General features: G+C 31.5%; 2 protein-coding genes across 10 annotated transcripts; both read left to right on the forward strand.

The window, feature by feature from the left end:
* Nucleotides 1-341: 341 nt before the first annotated feature.
* LOC25493362 (7-dehydrocholesterol reductase) lies at nucleotides 342-7192 on the forward strand. The gene is given in 12 exon segments (XM_039832782.1): nucleotides 342-442; nucleotides 3739-3856; nucleotides 3949-4014; nucleotides 4558-4671; nucleotides 5117-5243; nucleotides 5482-5582; nucleotides 5718-5811; nucleotides 5814-5851; nucleotides 5983-6047; nucleotides 6386-6467; nucleotides 6545-6627; nucleotides 7126-7192. Coding segments are annotated over 12 exon segments (1056 nt in total).
* Nucleotides 7193-9948: 2756 nt separating this feature from the next.
* LOC25493363 (7-dehydrocholesterol reductase) lies at nucleotides 9949-17020 on the forward strand. Of its 9 annotated transcripts, none has more exons than XM_024783097.2 (15): nucleotides 9950-10182; nucleotides 10669-10711; nucleotides 11419-11549; nucleotides 11621-11846; nucleotides 12232-12287; nucleotides 13384-13486; nucleotides 13579-13644; nucleotides 14194-14307; nucleotides 14743-14869; nucleotides 15108-15208; nucleotides 15344-15469; nucleotides 15611-15675; nucleotides 16015-16096; nucleotides 16174-16256; nucleotides 16758-17020. In XM_024783097.2, exons 3-15 carry the CDS (start codon nucleotides 11449-11451, stop codon nucleotides 16822-16824), a joined length of 1317 nt encoding a protein of 438 aa, XP_024638865.2. In that variant the 5' UTR covers nucleotides 9950-10182; nucleotides 10669-10711; nucleotides 11419-11448; the 3' UTR covers nucleotides 16825-17020. The 9 variants fall into 9 exon arrangements, with proteins under 9 accessions (XP_039688836.1, XP_024638865.2, XP_024638866.2 ...); XM_024783098.2 differs by having other exon boundaries at nucleotides 11425-11549; XM_024783094.2 differs by having other exon boundaries at nucleotides 9950-10711; nucleotides 11425-11549.
* The last annotated feature ends 1483 nt before the right edge of the window (nucleotides 17021-18503 follow it).

Here is an 18503-nt window from a genome sequence, read left to right on the forward strand (position 1 = left end):
GAAAACTCCACACACATAAACGGACGAGTCAAGGATTTGAACCTCATTCAGGTTGTCAAATCTAACAATTTTAGCATGCATTTTTACCACTTGAGTTATGATTTGTATATGATATCAATAATTTTATTTTATAATATAGTGATAAAATAAAATATAATAAAAGCAAAACATTGAATTATTGGTACTAAATGTTATAGTAGCAGCGTTAGTTAGTGCAGTTAGAGATTGAGGAAAGTGTATGTGTGTGTGTATATATCAAATGATTGAGTAAGAATCGTATTTTATTTATTTTATTTATAGTCGACGTTAAGGCGTAGCTAGTAAGAAGAAGAAGATCGAAAATGGTGGAATCGAAGAAGATCGAAACGGTACATTCATCACTCGTCACCTATGCTTCTATGATATCTCTTCACACACTTGCTCCTCCTTTCGTCAATCTACTGTAAGTCTACTTACTTAATTAATTAATAATTTCAAACAAATTAGTAGATCTAATTAATAATTGAATTGAAGATGGTATACAATGATGAAGGCTATGGATGGATCAATTTTGAAGACATCTGATTATTTGAACAATAATGGTTTACAAGGTTTTCTTAATCTATGGCCTAAACCAACACTTCTCTCTTTCTAAATTATCGCTGTTTATGATGCATTTGAAGCTTTACTTCAGCTTCTTCTTCCTGGAAACTGTTTCTCGAGGATAGATGAGATCAAAGAACATAAATCTTTCATTATTCTTAAGCATTGACCACATGTGGAAGAAATTGATTTAGTTGTTATGATTAAGTTTCGGTATGTTAACGTGTTTTATTTATGAAATTTCTTTGTATATTGATAATGTGTTTTTTTAAGGATGTTAATGTGTACTTGACTCTTAAAACATTGATGAAGAATGTACCTGTAACACTCCGTTTTTCCAGCATAAAAATTTCATAAATAAATCAGAGTATTTCAACGGAATGTCACACTTCTTTTCATAAAATCATAAAGTGAATAAATAACTATTTATCCTTCAAAAATCCAACAACATAATATTTAATACTTCGCAGCGGAATTTATTCAACTTTTAAAACAATCTTTGGCACGAAGGCCTCAACGTAAAATGTCATAAAATTATTCCAACAACATAATCATGGACTTCATAAAATAATACGTAAGGAATAGAAAAGCAATAACAAAGTTCTCATCCCGTTACGTATCAGAGCACCTAAGACACAAGTGAGAGAATCCACTCACGACCGCGACTAATCTTGGTTACCTGCAAGTTACCCACTAATACATGCAACATTTCCAAGCAGAACGGGTGAGATTTCTCAAACAATAATAATAAGCATATAATTCATCAATTACATTTAACACCATAGACATCATCAATTCACCCTAATAATAATTCTTCATAAAACATCTCATTAGCAACTCATAAATAGAAGACAACTTAACAACTTAACATCTCATGTATAACCAATTATCAACAACGTAAACATCATTAATTCATAATAATAATTCTTCATCAAACATTCATTAGCAACTCATGAATGAAAGACAATTTATCAACTTAACATAAACATCATCAATCATATTTAACAACTCATAGACAACATCATGTAATCATCATAACAACAGTCATAATCAACGTCATGTAACATCATAATCAACATCATATAATCATCATCACAACATTATAATCAACATCATAAACAACATCGTAATCAATATCATAAACAACATCATTATCAATGTCATAAACAACATAACATCGTAATCAATATCATAAACAACATTCTATCAACATTATAATCAACATCATAAACAACATAACAACATCGTAATCAATATCATAAACAACATCATAACAACATCATTATCAACATCATAAACAGCATAAACAACATAACAACGTCGTAATCAATATCATAAACAACATCATAACAACATCATTATCAACATCATAAACAACATAACAACCTCGTAATCAATACCAACATATAACATAACAAAATATCACTCATCAAAATAAATCGACTAAATTATAAAAAGACATCTAAATTCAATAAAATAAATAAATAATAAAATAGGGCGTTACAGTACCAACTCATAACAAATTTGACTATCTCTTTCTATTCTAAAATTTGAGCGAAACTTATAGTATCAGAAATAAAGAATTGACGAAATAACAATAACCATTGAAAACTCAACACACATAAACGGAGGAGTCAAGGATTTGAACCCCATTCAGGTTGTCAAATCTAACAATTTTAGCATGCATTTTTACCACTTGAGTTATAATATAGTATCATTAACAGTAAAAAAAAAAAACAAAAAAAATCAAAGCAAACAAAGTGATAAAATAAAACATAATAAAAGCAAAACATTGAATTATTCGTAATAAATATTATAGTAGTTTTGACTAGGAATAAGAAGAAAGAAAGTTGTATATTCCCTTTGTTTGTTTGTTAAAGAAAGTTAAAAATGATTTTTATTTTACCCAAAAATAAACAAACAAACAAACATTCTATCTATCTATCAAAGCACCGTTAGTTAGTGTAGTTAGAGATTGAGGGAAGTATATATATATATATCATATGATTGAAAGGAGAAAATTAACGAAGAAGATAGGACTTCATTCGCTATGAAGCATTGACACTTATATTAACACTTGGACATCTGTAATAATTTGAGAAAATAAACTAATTGAATGTATTGACATCTGTCGGAGACACGTGTGGGACACTGGACACACATTCATTCAATAAGTTTCAGTGCTAGGATTCATTCATTCATTATTGCTGATTAAATTGATTTTTCATTTCATCTTGGATGTTCTGTGTTGTTTTTGAAAATTCAAGTAGTAATAAATGAATTGTTTGAACAAAAATCAGTCAATATATTCGTCCCACAAAGAAAAGAAAATTGGCATAGGAGATCTGAAGATATAATATTGTTGTCTTCTAGGAATAAGACTTTGTATGATCTTAGGTTGTCATATATGGCTGATGTATATATATATATATATATATATATATATATATATATATCTGTGTGTGTGTGTGTGTGTGTGTGTGTGTGTGATAGAACAAGAAGAAGAAAAAACATTAGTCATTGCTAGTCTTCTCAATTAGTTATCCTTTTGAATTTCAATTTGGATGTTCTTTGTTGTTTATGAAAATTGGCATAGGAGATCTCACGACATAATATTGAGTTGAGGTTCTCTCAAAATTAAACTTGATATGATGTCCTCCTATGTAGCACTGACACTTCAAATTGAAGTCGTGTATGACAACGACACTGGTAATTACAAACAGATATGTTCACTTCTATTTGAAATTGAAGTCGTGTATGACAACGACACTGGTAATTACAAACAGATATGTTCACTTCTATTTGATCAAAATTATCCCAGTGTGGCAGTGTCTATGTGTTGGTGTTGGTACCGTATCCGTGTCTGTGTCAATGCTTCATAGATAATGTATGATGGATGGATATATTTGGTAAATCAAACAAATATCGGTATTCATTGCTAGTCTCCTCAATTGGTTATCCTTTTGAATTTCAAGGCTTTATGAAGATAGGTTTATATGCTCTTATAGGCTAAAAGCCTAAAACATACTCTAAGAAACTAAGTTCAAATTATTATGTTTTATCTACAAGAAAGTTGTGTCACATAATAGTTTTTCCTTACAAAGCAAGATGGTTTGCTTCTTTTACTTTTGCAGAAACAGATGACATGTAACTTAGGCATGTATGTTTCAGGTTTGGGATATTCAACCCAACAATCGTTTATGATCATTTGGGGGAGATATATTCCACACTCAGCTTTGGGAGCTTTATCTTTTGTATTTTCTTATACATAAAAGTGAGACTGTTGTGAAATTGAAGAAATGATAAGGTATTTGTTTCCTGTGCAATTTACATTGAATTTTCTGACTCAAGTGTTATATTTGATAGGGTCATTTGGCACCATCTTCTACTGATTCTGGTTCAAGTGGGAACATAATCATCGATTTTTACTGGGTAAACTAATCTCTGCTTCTTAATTTGATTAAACTGCTCAACAATTTTTTTGTCTTATCCATTTATTTGCATTGGAAATTGACATTGATTTAACAAAGAGAATGTGAACGATGGAAAAAATTAAAATAAAACTGAGTGATAGCATGAAAAATCTCTCTTGTCTGATTACTGGCGTCATGCCTTTAGAGGATCATTGATGCAACAGACCTTTCTTTAAAATTACCGCCTCTCATTCTAAACCAAGTAGGCTACGATAATGCATGGAAAATTCTTTTAGAATTACCCATCCTTTTGTTTAAACTGGTTTGACTGAAATTCCATTCATAATGCCACTATGTGAACTTTGAAATTCTTATTGTAGAAATGTTTCAACGTTTTATGGTTGTAATTTTCATTTTCACCATATTACAAGAAATTGTTTGATAAACTAAAATTCATCCCTTGAGATGTTTTTTTATATGAATAACAGGCCTAGACATGTGGAGTTTAATTCCACCTTTTTTTCCATAAATGACAGCCTTCTATCTTTCTGCCATTCTGCAGGGTATGGAGTTCTATCCACGCATTGGAAAATATTTTGACATAAAAGTTTTCACAAACTGCAGATTTGGAATGATGTCGTGGGCTATTCTGGCACTTACTTACTACATAAAGCAGGTTGAGTCTACGAGGTTTTATTCTTTGTATAAATACTGAAGTCAAGCATAATGATTGTGCTATCCAGCATTTAGCTGGAAAACGTAGAAAACACTGATGAATAATCCTTTAAATACCTATTTGTAGTTAGAAACAGTTTGAACGTGGGGACCTTGGTGATTAGGTGGCCAATCAAGCTCCATAGAAGCTGAGGCCATCTACTTTTGATTTTTTTTTTGTCTTCTGCTGAGATCTAATTTATGATAGGGATATAAATCATATTTATATGTGGTTGGACTTCCTAAGTTGCTTTGGATATAGTGGCCAGTTGGTATTGACTTATTACCTCCATGAACATGATCTTACTAGTATATGAATCAGGAACATAAATTTATTTTGTAATTTTGTTTTGTGAAATTTCCATCCTTTGGTTAACTCTCTATTGTTCATATTCTTGTCTTAATAGTATGAAGAAAATGGGAAGGTAGCTGACTCAATGCTTGTAAATACTACATTAATGCTGGTGTATGTTACCAAGTTTTTCTGGTGGGAAGCTGGATACTGGAACACAATGGATATTGCACACGATCGAGGTCTACACATATGCTTTATCTTTGTTTTTGTTGACATACTTGCTCTTTCCTATCGTTCTGCTGATATGTTCTTTTGGCGTCATTAGTTTTCATAGTTTATTAAGTTTAAGATCAAGATCATATCTTCCATAACAACTGTATTTCATTTATCATGTTTGGATTAGTTTTCATATATTGTTGATAAGTTCATTGTATACATTGTATTTAAACCTCTTTATCGTGTCCCTAAATCTTGCAGCTGAATTTTAAATTTGTTGGGGCTGTTTGGTTTTGGTTCCATCAGTGTATACATCTCCTGGAATGTACCTTGTCAACCATCCAGTGAATCTTGGCACCCAGGTACCATCCCTTTCCTGTTTGAGCTGTTGTTTTGTGGTAGTTATTTATACCGCAGAGTTTTCCTTATTTCTAATATACTTTTCAAATTTCAATGTTTTCCACTTTTTTTTGAAAATTAGCTTCCTTGTCTTTCAGCTAGTACTCTTTATTTTAGTGGCTGGCATTATGTGCATATACATCAATTATGATTGTGACAGGCAAAGGCAAGAGTTTCGTAGGACAAATGGAAAAAGCTTGGTCTGGGGAAAAGCTCCATCAAAGATAAAGATGCGTAGAATATACTGGGTTACTATTTTTCATTTGAAATGTACTTTCTATTTTCTATATAATGCAAGTCAGATTGGGAATCTTATTGTCGTGAGACTTGCATAAGGTATTCATAATGAAAATGTACTTGCAGATAGAAGCCTCATATACCACTTCTTCCGGAGAAACAAAAAGAAGCCTTCTTTTAACCTCTGGATGGTATGTATCCCTTAAAAACATTCTATTTTTGAAGCATATGTAAACATACTTAAACACTAAGTTGTTGTAATGATTGAGAGAGCTTAAACTCACTATTTTTTGGGGTGGATTCCAGACATTTGACTTAAAATGTGTTACAATCTGATATTTATAGTTTGCCTCCATATAGAAATATTATTGCTAACTATAGGTTATACATCCTTTTAAAAAAGAAAACAATAGTTTATGCATTTAATCTCATAATATATATTTGATTTTTCTAGTTGGCCCAACATTTTCTTAGAGAACATGTCTTATTTCTCAAAGTAACCAGTTCACTTTTTCCGTGCTACCTGCAGGTGGAGATTAGCTCGTCATTTTCATTATGTACCTGAAATACTAGCTGCATTCTTCTGGACAGTCCCAGCTCTTTTCAATCACGTAAGAAGAGTGTTTATTTCTCTGTACAGTTGAAAGTTGTAGAGAATGTTAACCTTAACAACTTTTTTACTATGCAGTTCTTGCCTTACTTATACGTGATATTTCTTATTATCCTTCTTTTTGATCGAGCAAAAAGGGATGATGATCGATGCAGATCCAAGTAAGCATTATTTTCTATCTATTAGTGTTGCTTATAGTTCTTGGACATTTTATTTTCAATGTGCAGAGAGAACCACAGATGCTCTTTTTGTCATATCATTCTATTCTTACAAACAGTTTGCTTTATGAGTCATGGCGGTGCATGTTTGGATCGGTTGTGAGTTTGTCAAAATCAAGTTAGCACCATGATTTTGTTGAAGCTTTAAAATGTAGTTTTTGCCAAACTCATAATGCCAACAGCCTAAATTGTAATATATACGCTTTATTTTTCATATCTATAGGAAACCAATGGCCTACTGTTTCAACCAGATTTGGCCTGTCTCTGAAATATACAATTCATAATGCCACTGCAATGCAATAAATAATTGAATGGATAGATTACTGAAAATCAAATTTATTTATCATTGCATCAACTGAACTTTTTATTACCAATGGATTAGGAAATTTGATGGTTCTAGGTCATTACAATGTACATGTAGTTAATTTCCACTGCATGCAGGTATGGAAAGTACTGGAAACTCTATTGCGACAGGGTACCTTACAGAATCATTCCATGAATATATTGATGATGATGTGTCTGGAATCCTATCCTTCACTTGGTGCCATGTTTACCTATTTTTGTTTACTGCCTCTGCCACTTAAGATGCAATGATAAACTTTAGCTGTAAGAAATAATTCAGTAATTATTGAACCTTATTTTGTAAGTGAATGTTATGATTTAAAATGGTTCTCGAGCTGTTTATCAATTATGCTTTAAAGAAATAGTTTTGTTTCGCTGCCCATAGATAGAAATCTCCCTCATTTTTCTTGACATAATTATCCGCCATGGAGTCCTTGTATATATGAGCTAGAAATTCAGCTGGTTCTGCATTAATCCAATCGGGAATTAAGAACAATTATTGAGTAAACATTCAAGAATATAACGTTTTTATATTATTTTTTAAATACAAAAATAAATATGATATGATATTTTGATCTAATCATGAGTGTTGATTCTATTGATTTATAAATAGGGTTATGTTAAACCGGAGCACTGGTTAAAGATATAAAAAAATGAGGTTATTACTAAAAAAATAAAACTATTTTATTTTTATTTTCAATACAATAACTACTATCAATTTTACTTTTAACAAAAATATTTTATAATGTGAAAAATATATTTTAATAACTGTATAGACAATTTTTTTTACCAGTGTCATGACTATTTCATAATTTATTTAGTTTATATTTAATTTAAATATTCTTTTTTGGGTGAAATAATTGTGATATAATTTTAACTTATTTAATATTTTTTACAAACATATATATATATATATTTAAAATTGAGTTTACATTAAAACTGTATATCTTTAGGTTTTGAAAATTTATGAACATATTCAAGGGTAACCAAACTAAAATTAAAAGTTTATAGAAAATAGTATCTTTATTATTTTTCTTGACAAAATATTATACTTACTACAAATATCAAAAATTTTGGAAGGCTTAAATTTATTTTTGGAGTATACTTTATTATTTTAACTTCTATTCTCTATAAAGAGTTTTATTGTTTACAATCTTACAAAATCTACGTATTTTTTAGTTCTGGTTTTTCTATTATAAATTTATAATAGCCCTAAAACAATTGTTTGTGATAAAATTGCTTTATCTAATGCGTTCTTTTTTCTAAAAAATAGACCAAAGCAATGATATTTTGAAACGTAAAATTAAAGCACAAGAAGAACAAACCAAAACAATGGCACAACCAAACAAAAAATTCAAAAGCGGATAATCTCTCAAAACATAGATCGTATAATGATTAAAATGATCCGCTTTTCATATTCATTTTAATTATTATACAATCTTATTCCAAGATAAACATTTTCGAGAGATTACAATTTTTCATGTACTAAAGCAATATAAGGTAGTATATTTATGGGTATAAATCATTATACAATCTTATTTCGAGATAAACATTTTCGAAATATAGATTGTATAATGATTAAAATGATCACATATCTTTCAAAAAATACTACCTTTATTTTATTTTATAAGCTATCATTAACTAAAATCGTATCTTCATAAACTACCTTTGAAATAAGGTGATCCAAACGGGCCTATATCAACAACTTTTTTATGAAATTTAATAATTATTTCTTTAAAAAATTTAACTATTAGCTTAATTTTTTTGAAGGAACTTAAATTAAACTATTTTGGTCCCTATAAAATAGGGACCTTTCAAGTTTAATCCTTACTTAATTTTAATAGGTTTTTTAGTTCATACAAAAAAGAATTACTTCTAATTTTAGTCCCTGTTACAACAAAGTTTGTTTAATTATCCTTAAACTCTTAAATTTTTGAACGCTAGGAAATGTTCATTTACTAAAATTTAAAATTTTTTAACATGAAACGAATTAAATATGAATTTTTTAAAACGGCAAAAGTTAAAGATAAAATTAACAAAATCTGGACATATAAATCAAATTTTGTGACAATTTTTTGCATAGGAACTTTTAGTAATGTTCTTAACACGTCTGTAAAAATTTGTTAAAAAACTCAAGAGTTTAAACATAAATTAAACAAATTTGAATTGAGGAGGGACTAATACTGAGTGCAGAATTTTTTTTTAGGGACTAAAAGAACCATTAAAATTAAGTAATGATTAAACTTGAAAGGTCCTTATTTTATAGGGACCAAAAACATATTTAACCTTTTTTAAAATTATCTCTTTACTGTTTACTCTTCAATCTCGTATTAAATAAAATATTATTTTTTATATTTTTTATATTTCACCTCTCAAAAAAGTTTGAATAACTGATAAATTAAATATCTCTATATATATAATATACCGAGGAAAACAAGCAAAAAAAAAAAGAGAGAGTGTTATATTTGAAGCTTTGCTTGGCACCATCGTTTTTACGCACGAAGATCTATCTTTTCGTCTTTCATCTTTTCAAGGTTTCGATTCTCTCCGACTCAATCAATCAAATTCAAAAAAGTTCGTTTTTTTCACTTTGAATATTTCTTCTTGCGTTCGTTTCATATATCTAATTCAACTAATCGTCTCTTTCATTCTCTTAAACCTAATTTTCAGATCCTTGTTTTTTTTATGCTCATTCTCATGTTAGAGTTTATGTTATTATTACTGCCCCCAAACATTCATTTCTTTAGGGTTTGTTTGATTTGAGCTTATCTTCTCACCGTTTTGGTGAATTTATTAAAAAATAAAAACATTACATGATTTCATCAACACCTAGCTTTGCCACCGCCACCCCATCCTATACTGGAAATGACTATAATACCCCTGGTTAATATTAATATTTTCATATAATATCTTTGATTAAAATTAATATTTTCATTTCCTCTTTCCCTTTCTCTTTCATCTGAGAACACGTTCTGTTTCTTCTCCACCACAAGCAAATCGACCGGACCGAACCACACCACCGCCGGCGAGCTGCGACTGCGACCACTCTCCCTCCATCCATCATCGGTTCACCATCGCATCCTCCTCCATCTACTGTTTCGATTCAGCTATCTTCATCTCTCTCCACAACAAACCCTAATTGTTGTAATTTGTAAGGTAATGTGAAATTGAATGTAATTTCCTTCAATTAATTATGATTCTGATATGATGATTACATGTTCTTTATTGATTGCCATGAGTTTTCCATCTTTAGTAACTTAGTTGATTGCCACTGGTTTCCAATTCCATCCGTTGTTCTTTAATTGAAATTGAAATTGAATGTAATTGCCTTGAGTTTTCCATCTGTTGTTAAACCTAGTTATGTCTTGTTTTGCGGTATGGAGATGGTCTGGTATTCTTTGTTTTAGAGTTTAAACTTTGACACTTAATAGACTAAATGCTTTGTAAAGGAAAATATTTGAATAATTCATTGTAGATTTGTAGTGGGATTGTGTTGTTTCATATTATGCATAAACAGTATGTCAATTTAAATCATTCTTCATTATATATAGTCAATTTAAATCATATATTTTATTTTATTTTGATGGCGGGATGCCGGCCACCCCAAACTTTTTTGTCGGGCTCCGCCACTGCACACCCTAGATATTCATCAACACCTTGCAGGCTTTGTTGTCCTAAATTCCAGGTTGCTAACTTCTTTTCTACCTCTCTACATTTAAATGCTTCCTTGATTTTTCTTGTGCTTTTGAATCAATATTCAGGATTTCTAATCTGGGATATGTAAAAAATGAAATGATAGAACAGCCTTTCTGAATTGAAAGGGGGATTTATGTTCAATTCAAAGCAACAATCTTTAAGATCATATATAACAAAACACAAATTCTTCAAAACTCATTTCAATAATCATCTTAAATTGCTCAAATTCAATGTTTTTATCATCATAGTTGAAAAGGGTAGGAGCAGGTCTTTGAGAAAGATGTCGGTGGCGGCTGGGCTGAGACTGCTGATGTTAGCAGCAGTTTCTGTTTGGTTGTGGCAGCTATGGTGTGGCCGGTTTAGGTATTGGTTTGGAGCAACTGCTGGTGCGTTTTTTGGATGGTTGTTGTTGTTGGAATTGATGATGGCCAGAGAAAGAGATGGAAAAAGAAGAAGAATAAGGGTCAATTGGTGTACATGGACCTCTCATATGGGTCAATTGTTGTTCTTGTTCTTGAGATTGAGAGGAAGAAGAAATAAAAGATTAAGATTTGAGTTTTATTTTTTATTTTTTCTCTTTTTATTTTTATTTTTTAATTTCATTTTCATTTATTTAATTTAAAAAATGATAATCTACTTTTTTTTTTTAAATTAATTCAATAATTATCACAATTTTCATATGTATCACAATTTAAGTCGTAGCTAGTAGGAAGCAGAAGATCGAAAATGGTGGAATCGAAGAAGACCGAAACGGTACATTCACCACTCGTCACCTATGCTTCTATGATATCTCTTCTCACACTTGCTCCTCCTTTCGTCAATCTACTGTAAGTCTACTTAGTTAATTAATTAATAATTTCAAACAAATTAGTAGATCTAATTAATAATTGAATTGAAGATGGTATACAATGACGACGGCTATGGATGGATCAATTTTGAAGACATTTGATTATTTGAACAATAATGGTTTACAAGGTTTTCTTAATCTATGGCCTAAACCAACACTTCTCTCTTTCCAAATTATTGTTGTTTATGCTGCATTTGAAGCTTTACTTCAGCTTCTTCTTCCTGGGGAAACTGTTTACGGTCCTATTTCTCCCACCGGTAACCGCCCTTTCTATAAGGTATGTATGTCTCTTTCTCTTTCTCTTTTTATTACGGCGTTTACATCTTACTTATAAGACTGGGTTTTACTGTTTGGGACAAACTATGGGGCAAGTGTGAGAAGATAAGAACAAGACAAGACAAATACCAAAATAACTTTTGTCTATCAAACATCGTATAAGACGAAAACGTTGTTTAATACAATACTAGTTTGTCTTGTGTTGTTCTGTTTTTATTATTTACCTTTTAATAGATATAACACAACCTATGTGTTACGATTTAATTATTGGAGGCATGTGTAAAATAATTTTACATCGTCGATGCGTACAAATTAAATACATACATACATTTTTTCTTATTAATTTATTGTAGTAACAAGTTGCGTCGTTGTTTGTATTTCTTCAGGCAAATGGTGTTGCTGCATATTTAGTTACTTTGGTTACTTACGTTGCACTTTGGCGGTGAGTTCTTATGGTTCTGCGCTTATTAATTGAAAGGAGAAAAGTAACAAAGAAGATAGGACTTCATTCGCTACGAAGCATTGACACTTATACTAACATTTGGACATCTGTAATAATTTGAGAAAATAAACTAATTGAATGTATTGACATCTGTCGGAGACACGTGTGGGACACTGGACACAAATTCATTCAATAAGTTTCAGTGCTAGGATTCATTCATTCATTATTGCCGATTAAATTGATTTTTCATTTCATCTTGGATGTTCTGTGATGTTTTGTTTTTGAAAATTCAAGTAGTAATAAATGAATTGTTTGACCAAAAATCAGCCAATATATTCGTCCCACAAAGAAAAGAAAATTGGCATAGGAGATCTGAAGATATAATATTGTTGTCTTCTAGGAATAAGACTTTGTATGATCTTAGTTGTCAAATATGGCTGATGTATGTATATATATATATATATATATATACATATGATAGAACAAGAAGAAAAAAACATTAGTCATTGCTAGTCTTCTCAATTAGTTATCCTTTTGAATTTCAATTTGGATGTTCTGTGTTGTTTATGAAAATTGGCAGAGGAGATCTCACGACATAATATTGAGTTGAGGTTCTCTCAGAATTAAACTTGATATGATGTCCTCCTATGTAGCACTGACACTTCAAATTGAAGTCGTGTATGACAACGACACTGGTAATTACAAACAGATATGATCACTTCTATTTGATCAAAATTTTCCCAGTGTGGCAGTGTCTATGTGTTGGTGTTGGTACCGTATCCGTGTCTGTGTCAATGCTTCATAGATAATGTATGATGGATGGATATATTTGGTAAATCAAACAAATATCATTATTCATTGCTAGTCTCCTCAATTGGTTATCCTTTTGAATTTCAAGGCTTTATGAAGATAGGTTTATATGCTTTTATAGGCTAAAAGCCTAAAACATACTCTAAGAAACTATGTTCAAATTATTATGTGTTTTATCTACAAGAAAGTTGTGTCACATAATAGGTTTTCCTTACAAAGCAAGATGGTTTGCTTCTTTTACTTTTTCAAAAACAGTTGACATGTAATTTTTGCATGTATGTTTCAGGTTTGGGATATTCAACCCAACAATCGTTTATGATCATTTGGGGGAGATATATTCCACACTCAGCTTTGGGAGCTTTATCTTTTGTATTTTCTTATACATAAAAGTGAGACTGTTGTGAAATTGAAGAAATGATAAGGTATTTGTTTCCTGTGCAATTTACATTGGATTTTCTGACTCAAGTGTTATATTTGATAGGGTCATTTGGCACCATCTTCTACTGATTCTGGTTCAAGTGGGAACATAATCATCGATTTTTACTGGGTAAACTAATCTCTGCTTCTTAATTTGATTAAACTGCTCAACAATTTTTTTGTCTTATCCATTTATTTGCATTGAAAATTGACATTGATTTAAGAAAGAGAATGTGAACGATGGAAAAAATTAAAATAAAACTGAGTGATAGCATGAAAAATCTCTCTTGTCTGATTACTGGCGTCATGCCTTTAGAGGATCATTGATGCAACAAACCTTTCTTTAAAATTACCGCCTCTCATTCTAAACCAAGTAGGCACCGATAATGCATGGAAAATTCTTTTAGAATTACCCATCCTTTTGTTTAAACTGGTTTGACTGAAATTCCGTTCATAATGCCACTATGTGAACTTTGAAATTCTTATTGTAGAAATGAATGTTTCAACGTTTTATGGCTGTAATTTTCGTTTTCACCATATTACAAGAAATTGTTTGATAAACTAAAATTCATCCCTTGAGATGTTTTTTTTTTATATGAATAACAGGCCTAGACATGTGGAGTTTAATTCCACCTTTTTTCCATAAATGACGGCCTTCTATCTTTCTGCCATTCTGCAGGGTATGGAGCTCTATCCACGCATTGGAAAATATTTTGACATAAAAGTTTTCACAAACTGCAGATTTGGAATGATGTCGTGGGCTGTTCTGGCACTTACTTACTGCATAAAGCAGGTTGAGTCTACGAGGTTTTATTCTTTGTATAAATACTGAAGTCAAGCATAATGATTGTGCTATCCAGCATTTAGTTGGAAAACACAGATGAATAATCCTTTAAATACCTATTTGTAGTTAGAAACAGTTTGAACGTGGGGACCTTGGTGATTAGGTGGCCAATCAAGCTCCATAGAAGCTGAGGCCATCTACTTTTGAGTTTTTTTTGTCTTCTGAGAAGATCTAATTTATGATAGGGATATAAATCATATTTATATGTGGTTGGACTTCCTTAGTTGTTTTGGATATAGTGGCCAGTTGGTATTGACTTATTACCTCCATGAACATGATCTTACTAGTATATGAATCAGGAACATAAATTTATTTTGTAATTTTGTTTTGTGAAATTTCCATCCTTTGGTTAACTCTCTATTGTTCGTATTCTTGTCTTAATAGTATGAAGAAAATGGGAAGGTAGCTGACTCAATGCTTGTAAATACTACATTAATGCTGGTGTATGTTACCAAGTTTTTCTGGTGGGAAGCTGGATACTGGAACACAATGGATATTGCACACGATCGAGGTCTGCACATATGTTTTATCTTTGTTTTTGTTGACATACTTGCTCTTTCCTATCGTTATGCTGATATGTTCTTTTGGCGTCATTAGTTTTCATAGTTTATTAAGTTTAAGATCAAGATCATATCTTCCATAACAACTGTATTTCATTTATCATGTTTGGATTAGTTTTCATATATTATTGATAAGTTCATTGTATACATTGTATTTAAACCTCTTTATCGTGTCCCTAAATCTTGCAGCTGGATTTTATATTTGTTGGGGCTGTTTGGTTTGGGTTCCATCAGTGTATACATCTCCTGGAATGTACCTTGTCAACCATCCAGTGAATCTTGGCACCCAGGTACCATCCCTTTCCTGTTTGAGCTGTTGTTTTGTGGTAGTTATTTATACCGCAGAGTTTTCCTTATTTCTAATATACTTTTCAAATTTCAATGTTTTCCACTTTTTTTTTGAAATTAGCTTCCTTGTCTTTCAGCTAGCACTCTTTATTTTTGTGGCTGGCATTCTGTGCATATACATCAATTATGATTGTGACAGGCAAAGGCAAGAGTTTCGTAGGACAAATGGAAAAAGCTTGGTCTGGGGAAAAGCTCCATCAAAGGTAAATATGCATATAGAATATACTGGGTTACTATTTTTCATTTGGAATGTACTTTCTATTTTCTATATAATGCAAGTCAGATTGAGAATCTTATTGTCGTAAGACTTGCATAAGGTATTCATAATGAAAATGTACTTGCAGATAGAAGCCTCATATACCACTGCTTCCGGGGAAACAAAAAGAAGCCTTCTTTTAACCTCTGGATGGTATGTATCCCTTAAAAACATTCTATTTTTGAAGCATATGTAAACATACTTAAACACTAAGTTGTTGTAATGATTGAGAGAGCTTAAACTCGCTATTTTTTGGGGCGGATTCCGGACATTTGACTTAAAATGTGTTACAATCTGATATTTATAGTTTGCCTCCATATAGAAATATTATTGCTAACTATAGGTTATACATCCTTTTAAGAAAGAAAACAATAGTTTATGCATTTAATATCATAATGTATATTTGATTTTTCTAGTTGGCCCAACATTTTCTTAGAGAACATGTCTTATTTCTCAAAGTAACCAGTTTACTTTTTCTGTGCTACCTGCCAGGTGGGGATTAGCTCGTCATTTTCATTATGTACCTGAAATATTAGCTGCATTCTTCTGGACAGTCCCAGCTCTTTTCAATCACGTAAGAAGAGTGTTTATTTCTCTGTACAGTTGAAAGTTGTAGAGAATGTTAACCTTAACAACTTTTTTACTGTGCAGTTCTTGCCTTATTTCTACGTGATATTTCTTATTATCCTTCTTTTTGATCGAGCAAAAAGGGATGATGATCGATGCAGATCCAAGTAAGCATTATTTTCTATCTATTAGTGTTGCTTATAGTTCTTGGACATTTTATTTTCAATGTGCAGAGAGAACCACAGATGCTCTTTTTGTCATATCATTCTATTCTTACAAACAGTTTGCTTTATGAGTCATGGCGGTGCATGTTTGGATCGGTTGTGAGTTTGTCAAAATCAAGTTAGCACCATGATTTTGTTGAAGCTTTAAAATGTAGTTTTTGCTAAACTCATAATGCCAACAGCCTAAATTGTAATATATACGCTTTATTTTTCATATCTATAGGAAACCAATGGCCTACCGTTTCAACCAGATTTGGCCTGTCTCTGAAATATACAATTCATAATGCCACTGCAATGCAATAAATAATTGAATGGATAGATTATTGAAAACCAAATTTATTTATCATTGCATCAACTGAACTTTTTATTACCAATGGATTAGGAAATTTGATGGTTCTAGGTCATTACAATGTACATGTAGTTAAAAATTTCCATTGCATGCAGGTATGGAAAGTACTGGAAACTCTATTGCGACAGGGTAGCTTACAGAATTATTCCAGGAATATATTGATGATGACGTGTCTGGAATCCTATCCTTCACTTGGTGCCATGTTTACCTATTTTTGTTTACTGCCTCTGCCACTTAAGATGCAATGGTAAACTTTAGCTGTAAGAAATAATTCAGTAATTATTGAACCTTATTTTGTAAGTGAATGTTATGATTTAAAATGGTTCTCGAGCTGTTTATCAATTATGCTTTAAAGAAATAGTTTTGTTTCGCTGCCCATAAATAGAAATCTCCCTCATTTTTCTTGACATAATTATCCGCCATGGAGTCCTTGTATATATGAGCTAGAAATTCAGCTGGTTCTGCATTAATCCAATCGGGAATTAAGAACAATTATTGAGTAAACATTATTTTCACTATTTTCACAGTGTGTTGCGATTAAAACTAGTAGCTTGAGTTGATCGCATACCGCAGTTCCAAACACACAATTAGACGGCAGTTACAGAACTTGGAGTGCAGGGCTAATGGATGACATTTTAGTGGGGAATTATCCTGGGAGTTGTTGAGACTTTTGTAGTATTTGACATGCGAACAGAACAGAACAAATGTTCTGTTTTTCTTGGTTTCATCTTTTCAAAGGAACCAAAATGTATTTATTTATTTACCTTATATCCTGATTTATTTAATTTTATCATGTACCCTGCTCTAACTTATCTACCAAAAGCCACACCTACATTTGGCTGGCTTGATGGAGCAAAATCTGGCTGCTGCTGCCTGCTGTTGTGTTGGGTAATTAGATTTAGGAGGGAAAAGTGCTGGTGAGGTTGTCAGGTTGTAGATGATTTTTTATATTGTCTTTAAAGCTCAAAGACCAGATGAGATCTATACAAGTTTTTACGACTCCTGAACCACCGATGAGTTGGCAATATTTTTTAAAATATTTCTATGATAAATGTTATATGGCATTAACTCTTCTCACTTCCAAAATCACCTTAGATGTACACATCTGAAAACAAACACAATTTTTGTGCCGTCCGGATGTGTACTACAAAAATACAGTTTTTCTTAGGTCCGAAAATATGCTTCCAGAGGTTTAATTATAAATGTGGAGAGTGGTTGAACTTGTTTTCTTATGATAATATAGTACTATAAGACTTTCTTATGATAACCCTGCATGTTATTGTATGGATCATTTACAACCGTTACACAGTGCTGAGACATGCAGAACAGTCAGATTTAAAGAGAGTCCCTCAATATTTCAGTTTAGTCAATAAATGTAATGTGAAATATGATTGGAATAAACAATTCATTGCCACAAGTTTGAAAGGTATGGCGGGACTCTGCAGTTTATTCCCCTCTGCACTTGGTTGGGAATATGCTGAACAGAACCAGACTTTGTATAAATATATACGTTAAATTACACCAGAGGTCCTTTAATTAAATAACTTAAAGAACTTCTGATGTAATTTTGCCAAATATATATGATATGTTCACAAAATTCAAGACTTTACTCAGTATTATGTTTTTTTGGTATGAAGTCTTATGGTACTATATTACGAAAGATGAGACATACAATATAGGTCTAGATTTATAAATAGATTGGACTAAGTTGAGCTATTACAAAGTTTAATTTTGATTTATTTGGCATGGACTATCCCACTGCTAAGAACCACAGGTAGTTGCACCCTGTTCTGATATTAATGGCAGTCCTTGTTAAGTAGGTTTGCATTTACTCCTGCCTT

The sequence above is a fragment of the Medicago truncatula genome, chromosome 4, assembly GCF_003473485.1.
Source record: "Medicago truncatula cultivar Jemalong A17 chromosome 4, MtrunA17r5.0-ANR, whole genome shotgun sequence".
NCBI classification, from domain to species: domain Eukaryota; kingdom Viridiplantae; phylum Streptophyta; class Magnoliopsida; order Fabales; family Fabaceae; genus Medicago; species Medicago truncatula.

Excerpts from the sequence above, each read along its gene's own strand:
- LOC25493363 (XM_024783094.2), top strand. The coding sequence starts at position 10,532 with ATGCATAAACAGTATGTCAATTTAAATCATTCTTCATTATATATAGTC. Across the intron at positions 15,470-15,610 it reads GGGGAAAAGCTCCATCAAAG|ATAGAAGCCTCATATACCAC; the intron begins GTAAATATGCAT and ends ATGTACTTGCAG. Across the intron at positions 15,676-16,014 it reads CTTCTTTTAACCTCTGGATG|GTGGGGATTAGCTCGTCATT; the intron begins GTATGTATCCCT and ends GCTACCTGCCAG.